This window comes from Aotus nancymaae, unplaced genomic scaffold, assembly GCF_030222135.1.
Source record: "Aotus nancymaae isolate 86718 unplaced genomic scaffold, 86718_ANA_hifiasm-v0.15.2.pri h1tg000018l, whole genome shotgun sequence".
Taxonomy (NCBI): Eukaryota; Metazoa; Chordata; class Mammalia; order Primates; family Aotidae; genus Aotus; species Aotus nancymaae.
Window position 1 is genome coordinate 1,127,418 of NW_026988430.1, and position 15,721 is coordinate 1,143,138.

Genomic DNA, 15,721 nt, shown 5'->3' on the forward strand with positions numbered 1-15,721 from the left:
AATAGGTTCCTGTTCTTGCTTCAAGGTTGCAGTATCTCCCCATATCTTTCTTTGTATGTTACAATAATTTTTTTTTTTTTTCAGACGGAGTTTTGCTCTTCTTGCCCAGGCTGGAGTGCAATGGCAAGATCTCAGCTTACAGCAACCTCTTCCTCCCAGGTTCAAGCGATTCTCCTGCCTCAGCCTCCCAAGTAGCTGGGATTACAGGTGCGCACCACTATGCTGGGCTAATTTTCTTTTTCTTTTTTTTTTTAGTAGAGATGGAATTTTTCCATGTTGGTCAGGCTGGTCTCAAACTCCCAACCTCAGGTGATCTGCCCACCTCAGCCTCTCAATGTGCTGGGATTACAGGCGAAAGCACCACACCCGGCCATGATAATATTTTTTAAAAGTTTTCCTCTGCACCCTCTTATCTCTCTTTTCTCCCAGTTCCCTTTTTGTCTGGTCTCTACTTCACAGTGGGAGCTTTCCTTGAGTATCTGGTGACACTTGCTGTCAGATTTAAAGTAAGGCGCTGTGAGCTCATTGGAAACTTTGTGTGCATTAATGGAACTTTTTGACTAGTGGACATTGCTGGGGGTGATGGGATGCCAGATGCCAGCATCTGTAGGCCATGTCTCTTGGTCATGCTGTTTCCCCAGGTCTCTCATCTCTGGTGTAAGCCAGGCTGCTGGTGTCCAGGAAGCTTGAGTGTGTGGGAGCGGGGACAATCCCCCAGCCACTATGTTGTTTTCAGCATAGAATTGCAACCTGGCTCTCAGCTGTGCCTGGTTTCCTCAGAAAATGATCTTATATTCCCCCAGGGTTAGGCAGACATAATTTCTTGACTGTGCAGATTGGGGAAAGAGATCTGGGGCTCCAACTGCTGCCTTTAGCGATTTTCAGCTGATTTGCTATGTCCAGTCCTACTCTGTGCCTTCAGAGATAAGTAATTGGTTCCTCAATTTCTGAGCTTTTTCAGGAATCTGTTGAAATCAAGCCCCAAAGAGAAAGAAGCCAATGACTAACAGAAATTCTTAAGTTTGCAGGATGGCAGATAAGAAAAGAAACATCATGCTGAAATGCTGAAACTTCCTCTGCTCATGAGATTAAAAAAAACTGGCTGAAATCAGTTGGATCCAACATGGCCAGCTAGAGTCTGCAGAATGAGCTCACTGACATCACTGCCTTTCCACCACACGTTTCACAGTAGCGCCCCCCAAATTTGCACCCATGACCCATGAGGAGGCATGAAGTCCTCTCCTTTCCTTCCACCAATCACCTCCTAATCTCAGAATCCACTCACTAAACATTCTCTAATAAAGACACTGCCTAAAAGCTGGCACAGGGGGATAGATTTGAGCTGGACTTCTGTCTCCTTGCGGGTCGATCTGTTTTCGTTTTCTCAAAACACTGGTGCTATAGTATTGGCTTCTGATACGTTGGGCAGTGGGCCCTTTCACTTGGTAACACCGCATCAGGAACTGGCTTACAGTTTGCTGGTCTTGAAACCCCAGCCCTGCCCCGCAAGGCAGTGGTGCGATCTCCACTCACTGCAACCTCTGCCTCTTGGGTTTGAGTGATTCTCCTGCCTCAGTCCCTGGAGTAGCTGGGACTACAAAAACCCGCCACCACAATCTGCTCATTTTTGTATTTTTAGTAGAGACAAGGTTTCATCACATTGGCCAGGCTGGTCTCCAACTCCTGACTTTGTGATCCCCCCGCCTCAGCCTCCCAAAGTGCTGGGATGACAGGTGTTAGCCACTGTGCCCTGCCCACCCCACCCCTTTTGTTCTTTAATCCAGAGCATCTGCAATATCTCTTCGGACTGAGAGCTAGGGCCCTCGCCCTGGTTACAGAGAACAGCTTTCTCAGGCATAGTGTGGAATGGATGGATGTATCATCTTGGGAATAAAAAATGGCAGGTGCCAATCTTCCATGTATTGATTTCATGTCTTGTGTATTCTGTGCTTGAGGCAGGCTGGAGGGACCTCCACAATACCCTATTCCTTGACCCATCTTTGAGCCACAGCCTACCCTTTGCCACCGGGAGAGAGTCGCAAAGGCTCTTCCCCATCACTCTCCGCACAGGCGTTTCAGGTGGCGACATTTGTCAGATATCCCGGTGAATGCTTGACCCGGCACACTCTTGCTCCGCAGCCTCCTCTGTCTGTTAGCATACTCTGCCTTCGGTTAGAACATTTACAAGTGTTGGCGGAGGCCACGCGGACCAGGGCGGGCAGCGGCGGTTCCGGCCCAGCCTTGGCGGACGAGGCCCCGCGGAAGGGCAGCTTCTCGGCGCTCGTGGGCCGCACCAGCGGCCTCACCAAGCCCGCAGCCCTGGCCGCAGCGCCTGCCAAGCCGCGGGGCGCGGGCGGCTCCAAGAAGCTGGTCATCAAGAACTTCCGAGACAGACCCCGGCTGCCCGACGGCTACACGCAGGACACGTGGCGGAAGCTGCACGAGGCGGTGCGGGCCGTGCAGAGCAGCACCTCCATCAGGTACAACCCCGAGGAGCTCCACCAGGCTGTGGAAAATCTTTGTTCGCACAAAGTCTCCCCCATGCTCTACAAGCAGCTGCGTCAGGCATGTGAAGACCACGTCCAGGCACAGATCCTTCCGTTTAGAGAAGACTCACTAGATATTGTTGCATCTTTAAAGAAGATTAACACATGCTGGCAGGACCACTGCAGACAGATGATCGTGATCAGAAGCATCTTCCTGTTCTTGGACCGCACCTACGTGCTTCAGAACTCCACACTGCCTTCCATCTGGGATATGGGATTAGAACGGTTCAGAACCCATATTATTAGTGATAAAATGGTTCAGAGTAAAACCATTGATGGAATCCTGCTGCTGACCGAGCGCCAGAGGAGCGGCGAGGCTGCGGACCGGAGCCTGCTGCGGAGCCTGCTGGGCATGCCGTCCGACCTGCAGGTGGATAAAGACTCATTTGAACTGAAATTTTTGGAAGAAACTAATTGCTTATAAGCTGCAGAAGGCCAAAAGTTGATGCAGGAAAGAGAGGTTCCAGAATATCTTAACCATGTAAGTAAACGCTTAGAGGAAGAAGGAGACCTAGTAATCACTTACTTGGACCACGGCACACAGAAACCACTGATAGCTTGTGTGGAGAAACAGCTATTAGGAGAACATTTAACAGCAATTCTGCAGAAAGGGCTTGATCACTTACTGGATGAGAACAGAGTGCCGGACCTCGCACAGATGTACCAGCTGTCCAGCCGGTTGAGGGGCGGACAGCAGCCTCTGCTGCAGCACTGGAGCGAGTACATCAAGACTTTTGGGACAGCGATCGTCATCAATCCTGAGAAAGATAAAGACATGGTCCAAGACCTGCTGGACTTCAAGGACAAGGTAGACCATGTGATAGAGGTCTGCTTCCAGAAGAACGAGCGGTTCGTCAACCTTATGAAGGAGTTGTTTGAGATGTTCGTCAACAAGAGACCCAACAAGCCTGCAGAACTGATTGCAAAGCATGGGGATTCAAAGTTAAGAGCAGGCAACAAAGAAGCCACAGACGAGGAGCTGGAGCGGACGTCGGACAAGGTCATGATCCTGTTCAGGTTCATCCACAGTAAAGATGTCTTTGAAGCATTTTATAAAAAAGATTTGGCAAACAAGACTTCTTGTTGGGAAAAGTGCCTCAGTCGATGCTGAAAAGCCTATGCTGTCAAAGCTCAAGCATGAGTGTGGTGCAGGCTTCACTAGCAAGCTAGAAGGCATGTTCAAGGACGTGGAGCTTTCAAAGGACATCATGGTTCATTTCAAGCAGCATATGCAGAATCAGAGTGACTCAGGCCCTATAGACCTCACAGTGAACATACTCACAATGGGCTATTGGCCGACATATACGCCCATGGAAGTGCACTTAACCCCGGAAATGATTAAACTTCAGGAAGTATGTAAGGCATTTTATCTTGGAAAGCACAGAGGTCGAAAACTTCAGTGGCAAACTACTTTGGGGCATGCCGTTTTAAAAGCAGAGTTTAAAGAAGGGAAGAAGGAATTCCAGGTGTCCCTCTTCCAGACACTGGTGCTCCTCATGTTCAACGAGGGAGATGGCTTCAGCTTTGAGGAGATAAAAATGGCCACGGGGATAGAGGCTAGTGAATTGCGAAGAACGCTGCAGTCCCTGGCCTGTGGCAAAGCGCGTGTGCTGATTAAAAGTCCCAAAGGAAAGGAGGTAGAAGACGGAGACAAGTTCATTTTTAATGGAGAATTCAAGCACAAGTTGTTTAGAATAAAGATCAGTCAAATTCAGATGAAGGGAACTGTTGAGGAACCAGTTAGCACCACTGAGAGAGAGTTTCAGGATAGACAATATCAGATCGATGCTGCTATCGTCAGAATAATGAAGATGAGAAAGACCCTTGGTCATAATCTTTTAGTTTCTGAATTATATAATCAGCTGGAATTTCCAGTCAAGCCTGGAGATTTGAAAAAGAGAATTGAATCTCTGATAGACAGAGACTATATGGAGAGAGACAGAGACAATTCGAATCAGTACCACTACGTGGCCTGATGCATCTGCAGACAGTTCCCCTTCATGAAACACTAGAATGTACCCTCCGAGCAGGGAAGCAAACCTGTGCCATTTCCAGGACTCTGAGATTGACCCAGCTGTGGACATTGGAAGAAAGAAGAGAGGTGACGCCTCCTGGGTCATCCTTCACAAGGCTCGAGACTTCAACTGGCAGATGTGTCCTTTTCCCCTCTGGTTTTTCCTATAGTTCTTTTAAGCATTTAAATTGTTTCTGTTACTCTGCAAAATAACTTTGAGATTGGACAGGAAGATATTGCTAAAAAGAAGTTCCTTTAAAAGGTCTTGTTCTTGTGTCAAAAAGCTGAAAGTTTGGTTTGTTCTTGTGTGTGATCATGAATGCACAATGAAGAAGACCCTAGATGCTGCATTTTTTAGCTCTAAAGATTCCTTAGGTACCCTTGAAGACAAGCTCACTCAGATGATCGGCATTTAGAGTGAAAACAAGGACACTTCGTGGGTGAACATTAGAAAGAGCCAGGGCTCGAAGCTGGCACAATGGATGGTGCACCCTAGCCACTGGCTTCTGTGTGTCATGTATTTCCGAAAGTTTTAAACTTCGATGGCTGGTGTTTTGTAAGTCAGGTTTCTAAGTGAGCTCCCTGATGTGCCAAGGCCATGGTGTCTGCCCTGCCACGTCTGTTCGTTTCAGCTGACTTGCTTGTGAATCTGTTTAAGGGTTTGGGGCTCGTGTGTTTGTGTTCCCACGCTAAGATTTGAGTCTGGCAGTCCCTGTTTTTTTTGCATTGGGGTAACTGCTCTTTGATTTTTTTAATTGCAGTATTTATATGATTGCGATCATTAAACGTTTGGTTTGGTTTTACAGTCATGTGCAGGGACGATCCTTGTTCTCTGCTGTAAACGGTAAAAAGTTTATGGAGACAAAGTCTTGATGTTGTGAAGCAGAGGGTATTTTGTTGAAAGATTAAAAGGATTTTGTTGGTAAAAAAAAAAAAAAAAGAAAAGAACATTTACAAATGTTTTGGTTTTCTTAATCTTCTCTTGGCATCTAAGGCCCAGTTTATCCTATACTGAATCCGAGATGTTTCCAAAATTCCACACACATTTGCAAGTCATGGGTGGGTTTGCATGGTGCAAGCTTCTTACATCATCCTTCACTTCGAAGTCCAAAGTCAACCAACTAAACTGAAAACAACTAATTCCATGGAAGTTGTTTGCAGGATTAAGAACCTTTTTCACATGACACTGTATCACTTGGAATTTCGCTAGAAAATCTTCCAGTTGCCAACTCTTCTCAGGCTCTGCAGATTCCAAATATGGTAATATTTCTTTCCGAGTCAGCCAACAACTTTGTTTTTAATACATTATAGCCAAGTATAAGCTTGTATTATTACTTCCAAATGACCAAAACCCCAATAACTTCACTCTGAAAACAGGCACAGTTGGAGCCAATATTATAAATATTTCTTGTTTTTTCTTTTTGTTTTTTTTGTTTGTTTGTTTTGTGGTGTTTTGTTTTGTTTTGAGATAGAGTCTCACTCTGTAGCCAGACTGAAGTGCAGTGGTGCGATCTGGGCTCAGTGCAACCTCCACCTCCCGGGTTCAAGTGATTCTCCTACCTCAACCTCCCAACTAGCTGGGATTACAGGCGCACATCACCATGCCCAGCTAATTTTTGAATTTTTAGTAGATACAGGGTTTCGCCATATTGGCTAGAGTGGTGTTGATCTTTTGACCTTGTTATCTGCCTGTCTCAGCCTCCCAAAGCTCCTGGATTACAGGCAGTGAGCCACCACGCCCTGCCATATTTCTTGTTTTTAATAGCTTGGATTATGTCCTGAATAGAAATGAAAACACAGACACACACACACATTATACACACATTACACATGAATACATAACACACACAGGTTTTATTCATTAGATAGAGTCAGACAGAAAAGAAGTCGAATTCGTTGAATTTTTCTCTGTTTAATCACTTATTTCAAGACAAAGGAACACAAAATCCGGATGAAATTCATCCTACCTGCTGCATTCTTTGGCTTTGTGGTATTTAATATTTTAGCCAATCTCTATCTCTGTAAACATAAATGTACTGATGCTGATTGATTTACCTAGTCCAACCACTGTTGCTCCTAATTTCAAATTATTCAGAAATTTTCCACAAATCATTTTTCTTGTATAACCATGTTTTAGACTTTACACCCGTATGAAAGACTTGGGATTTAATAAGAATTCTGGAGTTCTTGAATTCACGTCATCTTCCTCAGCTTCACCAAGATGATGGACAGTGTATTTAGACCAAGGCTGGAGCCATCTCTATCTTTGCAGCCAATGACATCTCAGTTTTTTGTTTTGTTTTGTTTTTTGTTTTTTTGAGACAGAGTCTCACTCCGTCACCAGGCACCAGGCTGGAGTGCAGTGGCGTGACCTCAGCTCACTGCAACCTCTGCCTCCTGGGTTCAAGCAATTCTCCTGCCTCAGCCTCCCAAGTAGCTGGGACTACAGGCACATGCCACCACGCCCAGCTAATTTTTTTGTATTTTTAGTAGAGACGGGGTTTCACCATGTTGGCCAGGATGCTCTCGATCTCTTGACCTCGTGATCCACCCGCCTTGGCCTCCCAAAGTGCTGAGATTACAGGCGTGAACCACTGCACCCGGCCGACATCTCAGTTTTTATGGTACGTTCCCTTGGAAAATTCCATGTGATCATTGACAGGAAAAGCATGTAGAGCCTTGGAAAGTTCGGGGTCCTAGTGAGCCTCAGTTTTTCAGAATTAGCCAACCACAGAAGCCCACTGGGGAGCTGCAGCAAGTCTGAAGCACAATCAAATGACAAATCATCACTTTTTTTTTTTTTTTTTTTGAGTTGGAGTCTTGCTCTGTCACCAGGCTGGAGTGCCATGACATGTCACCAGGCTGGAGTGCCGTGGCACAATCTTGGCTCACTGCAACCTCCACCTCCTGAGTTCAAGCGATTCTCCTGCCTCAGCCTCCCGAGTAGCTGGGACTACAGGTGCCCACCACCACAGCCGACTCTGCCACCAGGTCAGGCTAATTTTTTCGCATTTTTAGTAGAGATGGGTTTTCACCATGTTGGCCAGGATTACAGGCGTGAGCCACCCTGCCTGGTCTGATGAATGGTCACTTCTTTTATTCTAAGGCGTATCCTCTGAATCCACTGGACACATTTCTGCCCAAACCAGACTAAGGAAGCCAGCCTTCTGCTGCATTTCAAGTTTTCTACATTTTTGAACTCCAGATGAAGAATTTCATTTTGTCTTGAAAGTGGGCCAGGAATATTTGCATGATCCTAAAAGCTTTTATGTCATTAAGCCAAATTTTACCCATCGATTAAAAAGAAAATCTATGCATCTTTTTGGACTGGTGCCTGAATTTTTTTTAAAAGTGTGTCAACTTTTAAAAAACAGATTGTCTTCTGTAATGAACTACAGGGTCAGGTCATTTTCTTTTTACAATCTTTTCTCTCTGCTTGTCAAAAGACCCAACCATCAGGTATCAGCTTTGACTCAGCTTGTCTCATCCTGAACAGTCAACTATCTTTTGATTTTGAAAGATTTTGAGCTAAAATTAGTATCTTGAATTCCAAACAATAAGTGCATGTTTCTAACTAAAAAAGGTAAGAGGGAAGATGTCAACAACTTTCCTATCATTAAATATTAATTTAACCATCTGTTCATTGATTTTGGGGGTCTCTATATAGCCTAGTGGTTCGATGAACCTCCTGGAAATACTACGTAGGTTTTATTTCCTTGAACTACCCCATGAAATTCTAAGGTTTGGGTACGTGCAAAGCTTTTCTTCTTTTTTTTTTTCTTTTCTGTTTTTTTGAGACAGGGTCTCACTCTGTTGCCCAGGCTGGAGTTCAGGGGTGCAATCCCAGTTCACCCCAGCCTTGACCTCCTGGGCTCAAGCGATCTTCCAATCTCAGCCTCCTGCGTAGCTGGGACTATAGGCTACACCATGTCTCGCCAATTTTTTTTTATCATTCAGTGTTTTGCTATGTTGCCCAGACTAGTCTTGAACTCCTCACCTCAAGCAATCCTCCCACCTTGGCCCCTTACAGTGCTGGGATTACAGGTGGGAGGCACCACGCCAGGCTGAACGTTTTTCTTAAGAATTCTTTAAAAATCTTATAGTTTCAGTTTTCCTTCATAAGTAGTTCTCTAAGAAGAGTTATCTCAACTACCAAAAGAAGAGCTTCACTCCTTTATCCTGTTACATTCTCTCCTGAGAAAATATTTTCTATCATTGCAAAATTACAACATAAATTCTTGCTTTCTTTTTCTTCTTTTTTTTTTTTTTTTTATGATATGGAGTCTTGCTCTGTTGCCCAGGCTGGAGTTCAGTGGTGCAGTCTTGGCTCACTGCAACCTCCATCTCCCAGGTTCAAGAACTTCTCCTACCTCAGTCTCCCAAGTAGCTGGGATTACAGGCACCCACTACACCCAGCTATTTTTTTGTATTTTTATTAGAGACAGGGTTTCACCATCTTGGCCATGCTGGCCTTGAACTCCCGACCTCAGTTGATCCTCCCACCTCGGCCTCCCAAAGTGCTGGGATTATAGGCTTGAGCCACTGTGCCCGGCCTCCAACAAAAATTCTTTCCCCGAGTGGTAGGTAAGGAGAAGACCGGACACAGTGTTTATTTGTGAACCCTGGGCCTTATCTCATTGAGGGCCTGCTCCTCTATGAGAGGAATATCTGCCCGCCTCAGCCTCCCAAAGTGCTGGGATTACAGGCATGAGCCACAGCACCCGGCAACCCATTTTTTATGGTATTGCAAGGGACAAAATGTTCCACTGTTATGTAACAATGCTACATACATAACAAAATTTCCATTGCATACGGAGCTCCTTCCCTCCAACTTTGAATAGCATTTTTCCTACTTTCCTCTAAGCCCTTGCCACAGCCTCCTTAAAGTAGTTTAGGCTTTTACTAACCTTCTTTTGAGGTCCTTTAGATTCTCGCCCACTTCCTGGTCCTAAAGTCAACACCAAATGCTTTAGATTTTTTTTTTTTCTAGACACAGAGTCTTGCTCTGTTGCCCAGGCTGGAGTGCAACAGATCTTAGCTCACTGCAACCTCTGCCTCCTGAGTTCAAGTGATTCTCCTTCCTCAGCCTCCTGAGTAGCTGGGATTACAGGCGCCTGCCATCATGCCCAACTAATTTTTGTATTTTTAGTAGAGACAGCATTTCGACATGTTGGCCAGGCTGGTCTCAAACTCCTGACCTAAGGTGATCTGCCGGTCTCAGCCTCCCAGTGCTGGGATTACAGGCATGAGCCACCACACCCGGCCACTTAAAATATTAATGATTGTTTTTATTATTATCTTGAATGGTTCTGGGGGTGCCCTGGGCTAGGGGGTCCTGTGGAGAAAAAGTTAAATATTAAATTTGAACTCAGTTGAACGTGGACACAAACAATGTTCACCAAAGTCACAGGTTGCGTGAGTCTCTTGAGGCATTCATCCAGTGCTATTTCAGAAGAATCTCTATTTCAGTCTATTCCTATATGTTAGTTATTGAAAAACAACAGACAATTGCAAAAACAAGAACTTTTTGTGTTCCTTGGTCCCAGTCGTGAAGGGCCCTTGTGACTGGGTCTCATGCCAAACGACTCGTTACAGAAAGAGCTGGGTTCCTGGACCACCCAGAGGCTTCACAAGACCTCTCCTCATCTGTGCACAGATGAGTGGCTGACTCTGGAGCCCAGGCTGTTGCTTTTCAATCTGGTGATGAATTCCCCCTAGTCTGGTGAGTGTAAATATATATGTATATCTTTTCCCTTCTCCTCTTCTCATTGCAATTGGCTTGTTCTATTATTTGCTTATTATATCTGCATTGCTGAGCAATGGTGCAATTTCAGCTCACCGCAACCTCCGCCTCCCAGGTTCAGGCAATTCTCCTGCCTCAGCCTCCTGAGTAGCTGGGATGACAGGCACACACTACCACGCTCGGCTAATTTTTGTATTTTTAGTAGAGACGGGGTTTCACTATGTTGGCCAGGCTGGTCTCAAACTCCTGACCTCATGATCCACCCACATTGTCCTCCCAAAGTGCTGGGATGACAAGCGTGAGCCACTGTGCCCGGCCTCTCATGTGATTATAGTTAGGTTGTGACCACATCTGGAGTCCTCTGAAGGCTTTCTTACTCCCACATGTGTGGCTAATGTTGACTCTCAGCTGGAACACTTACATATGGCCCTGCCTTGTGGCTTCCAGTTTCTTGTGGCATGGTGGCTCGATTCTGAGAGAATGAGGTGGCGGGGAGAGCGTGGAATTCCTGTGACATAGCCTTGGAAGGTGCAGGCTATTACTTCTGTTGTGCTGTAAGGGTCGAGGCAGTCACAGGGTCACTCAGGAGCAAGGAGATTGAACAGAGTGTGCCACTCAATCAGAGGGAAGTCAAGGTTCCATTCTAAGAAGACTCTGTGGTAGGGGACATGTTAAGGCTGCCATGTTTTGAATAAACAATCTGTCACAATGTCTAAGGTCAAGTTTTAAGCACAGACGCTATCCTTGCTACAAATAAAATTAAGAGGTAGACGTGTACCTAGCTTATTCGACACCCAACGCATATCACTGTTAGTACCCTTAAATTTTATTTATTTTGTTTATCATGAAATGCAAATAATAATTTTAATAATTGAAGCTAAAAAATAATGGATGACAGTAAAATTTTCCTTTTTTCTTTTTGAGATGGAGTCTTGCTCTTGTGGCCCATGCTGGAGTGCAATGGTGCAATCTCTGCTCACTGCAACCTCTGCCTCCCAGGTTCAAGTGATTCTCCTGCCTCAGTCTCCTGAGTAGCTGGGATTACAGGCACCTGTCACCACACCTGGCTAATTTTTTGTATTTTTAGTAGATATGGGGTTTCACCATGTTAGTCAGGTTGGTCTTGAATTCCTGACCTTGTGATCCTCCCGCCTCAGCATCCTACAGGTGTGAGCCACCACATCTGGCTGAAATTTTTCTTTTATTGAACTTTGTGTATACAATCATGTTAGTAAATTTTTCAATGAAAAATAAAAAATGACAATAAAAATTTTATGGGATCAAGTCCAGTGGTTCACTCCTGTAATGCCAGCACTTTGGGAGGCCAAGGTGGGTGGATCACCTGAGATCAGGGGTTCAAGACCAGACCAGCCTGACCAATATAGTGAAACCCTATCTCTAATAAAAACACAAAAATACATCAGGTATGGTGGTGTGTACCTGTAGTCTCAGCTAGTTGGGTAGCTGAGACAGAAGAATTGCTTTTACCCAGGAGGTGGAGGTTGCAGTGAGCTAAGGTTATGCCACTGAACTCTAGACTGGGTGACAGAACCAGGCTACCTAAAAAAAAGAAAAAGAACTAGGATTGGGCACAGTGGTTCATGCCTGTAATTCTAGCACTTTTGGAGGCCAAAGTAAGAGAATTACTTGAAACTAGGAGAGTTTAGAAAACCTGGGCAACAAATCAAGATCCTGTCTCTGCAAAAAAAGTAAAAAAAAAAAAAAAAAAAAGCCAGGCATGGTGGTGTATGTTTGCAGGCCTCACTACCTGGGAAGCTGAGATGGGAGGATCTCTTGAGGCTAGGTGTTTGAGGCTGCAGTGAGCTGTAGCCTGCATTCTAGCCTGAGTGACAGAGCAAGACTATCTCAAAAAGAAAAAAATGATCTCAGCAAACTCTATACAGGACAAACTTAAGAAAATCATGCCCAGACAACAAGCAAATTATTAAAAGCCAAAAACTAGAAGAAAATAAAAAATCCTCTTTAAAGTCTCACTTTACATGCAGCAGAGAAAAATGATGAATTATATAATAGAGAAGCAACCATCTGAAAGACTGTGGATTTTTCATAGAAGCAAAGAAGCCAGGAGATGGTGGAATGACATCTAACAACATACCTACCTGATCTGTGTGCTGGAAACAAGAAAATACTAATAAAGGAAATCAAAGCAGACTAAAGAAATGGAGAGATAAACCTTATTCATGGATTGAAACACTCAATATTGTTAAATGTCAATTAGAAAAAACATTTATAGATTCAATGCAATCCTGATTTTTTTTTAAGTTGGAATTTTTTTTTTTTTTTGAGACAAAGTCTGGCTCTGTTGCCCAGGCTGGAGTGTAGTGGCATGGTCCTGGCTCACTGCAACCTCTGCCTCCCAGGTTCAAGTGATTCTCCTTGTAAGGCCGGCTGCCTCGCTGAAGAGCCAGACGGACACACTTATCTCTCTTCATGCTAACTCCCCACACACACTCCTATCTGGCTTCTCCATGCAGGCTCCACACGCCCACTCCTGCATTCCTCGCTTGTCCCTTTCAACAAGAAAAAAATTAAAAAGCCTGCCGGAAATTGTCCAGCGGCAGTTTAACATTGAACTTCCCTTAACCAATAAAACTGTCTGCTCTTTGTTTCCCTAACAATCAATCAAACTTCCCCGCCAATGAACCTGCCTGTTCTTTGTCTCCTTAGCCCCGTCTAACTGCCAGTGGCTACTCACCCCATCGGTATCTCAACTCCCCTTAACCAATAAAACTGTCTGCTCTTTGTTTCCCTAATAATCAATCAACTCTCCTTACCAATGAAATTGTCTGCTCTTTGTTTCCCCAATAACCAATCAACTACCTACACTTCTTATAAAAACCCCATGCCCGGAGAAGCCCATTGCGACTTCTCTGGCCCCTTTCTTGGACCACAGAACCTCGCCCGAGAGCTGAATAAATTGGATTCTCATTTTTCTTCACTGGCCTCAGTTTCCTCATTTCGACTCAGCAATATACCTTACACTCCTGCCTCAGCCTCCCAAGTAGCTGGGATTACAGGCACCTGCCACCACACCGAGTTAATTTTTATATTTTTAGTAGACACAGGGTTTCACCATGTTGGCCTGTCTGGTCTCAAACTCTTGAGCTCAAGTGACCTTCCTGCCTCAGCTTCCCAAAGTGCTGGGATTATAGGCATGAGCCACTGCACCCAGCCAAAAAGTAGTAGAAATTTTTGTTAATAATTTTTATCAACACCAATAAGCTGATGGCAAAATTTATAGCAAAAAATACATATAAAAGGTAATGAAATAGCTAAAATAGTTTTGGAAATGAAGAACAAAGTTTCAAGACTAGTACAACCTGATTTCAGTACTTATAAAACTACAGTAATCTTGGGAGGCTGAGGCGGGTGGATCACGAGGTCAAGAGATCAAGACCATCCTGGTCAACATGGTGAAACCCCGTCTCTACTAAAGATACAAAAAATTAGCTGGGCATGGTGGCGCGCCCCTGTAGTCCCAGCTACTCGGGAGGCTGAGGCAGGAGAATTGCCTGAACCCAGGAGGCGGAGGTTGCGGTGAGCCGAGATCGCGTCATTGCACTCCAGTCTGGGTAACAAGAGCGAAACTCCGTCTCAAAAAAAAAACTACAGTAATCAAGTCAGTGTAGTATTGGTAGGATTATAAACACATAGATGATGGAGCAAAATAGTCCAAACATAGGCATAGAAACGGTGAACTGATTTTTGGCAAGGATGCAAAGGCGATTCAATGGAGGAATCAAGAGATGGTGCTGGAACAATATTTGCATATGGATATTCACATGCAAAACATGAACGTGACCCGTTCTTCACACATCATACAAAATTTAACTCAGAATGGATCACAGACTTAAATATAAAATGTGAAATCATAAACCTTCTAAAGAAAACAGGAGAGACTCTCTGTGATCTTTTGTCAGTCATAGGCAAAACACAATCCATATCAGAAAAAAATTGACTATTGTACTTCATCATAATTAAAAACTTCTCCTCTGCTAAAGACACTACTGCTAAGACATAAAAAGATACCTTTACTCTCTGAGATTTTGCCTGTGGGGAGAAAATATTTACCAATCATATCTTTCAGAGTACTTAATATCTGGTGGGACACAGTGGCTCACGCCTGTAATCTCAGCACTTTGGCAGGCTGAGGAGGGCACATCCCCTGAGGTCAGGAGTTTGAGACCACCAGCCTGGCTAATAGGGCAAAACTTTGTCTCTACCAAAAATACAAAAATTAGCCAGGTGTGGTGGCACTTGCCTGTAATTCCAGCTACTCGGGAGGCTGAGGCAGAAGAACCGCTTGAACCTGGGAGGCAGAATTTACAGTAAGCTCAGATTGTGCCACTGCACTCCACCCTGGGTGACAGAGTGAGACTCTGTCTCAAAAAAAAAAAAAAAAGGACTTAATATCTAAAACATTGCTCCACACTGGGCAGGCTTATGCAAACCTATCTGCATAAGTCCAAGGAAGCTGAGGGGCCAAAGAAAGAGGCTGATATATTTAGTTTCTCAGAAAGAAACATTTGATAGAAACTTAGGAACAGAAGCTACATCTGTGTCTCAGGTGGTGGTGAGACAAGATGGTGGATCGCTGTGCTGCTCCTCCCTAGACCCAGGCCTTATATATCATGGGAAAGGGTGTGTGCTTCAGAAGGGATGTATAGGCCAATTGCTGAAGGGCAGGATTGATGGTAAGTATTTGCTCTTATACAAGGAGCAATATAACATCAACTGGAAACCTCAGAAGCTCTTTGAACTGTGGCTAATCAAAAGTCTACATAAGGCTGGGCACGGTGGCTCGCACCTATAATCCTAGCACTTTGGGAGGCCAAGGTGGGTGGACCACTTGACATCAGGAGACCAGCCTGGCCAACATAGTGAAACACCATTTCTACTAGAAATATAAAAATTACCCGGGTTTGGTGGCACAGGCCTGTAATTCCAGCTACTCGGGAGGCTGAGGCAGGAGAATTGCTTGAACCCAGGAGATGGAGGTTGCAGTGGGTCGAGATTGCACCGCTGCACTCCTGCTTGGGCAACAGAATGAGACTCTGTTTCCAAAAAAAAAAAAAAAAGGTCAACATGGCTCCTTAGCATCCAAGCTGGAGTTGTTCCACAAATACAGAAAGAACTCTCAAAACTCAGAGAAAACAAAGAATTGGCCGAAGTTTGAATAGATATTTCCCAGAGTGGATATACAAATGCCAGATAAACACTTGAAAAGATGCTCAGCATAATTAGTCATTAGCAAAATATAAATTAAAAACATAATGGCATACCACTGTACACCTATTAGAATAGCTAATCCCTCCTCACTCCCTCACAAACCATCCCTTACTTCCACAAATGAACAGTACCAAGTGCTGGTGAGGGTACAGAGAAGCTAGAACAGTC

General features: G+C 44.6%; 1 protein-coding gene across 1 annotated transcript; it reads left to right on the forward strand.

Moving 5' to 3' along the window:
• Positions 1-2,226: 2,226 nt before the first annotated feature.
• On the forward strand, positions 2,227-4,614 carry LOC110568371 (cullin-4A-like). The gene is given in 2 exon segments (XM_064378006.1): positions 2,227-3,618; positions 3,620-4,614. Coding segments are annotated over 2 exon segments (1,980 nt in total). The 5' UTR covers positions 2,227-2,541; the 3' UTR covers positions 4,523-4,614.
• The last annotated feature ends 11,107 nt before the right edge of the window (positions 4,615-15,721 follow it).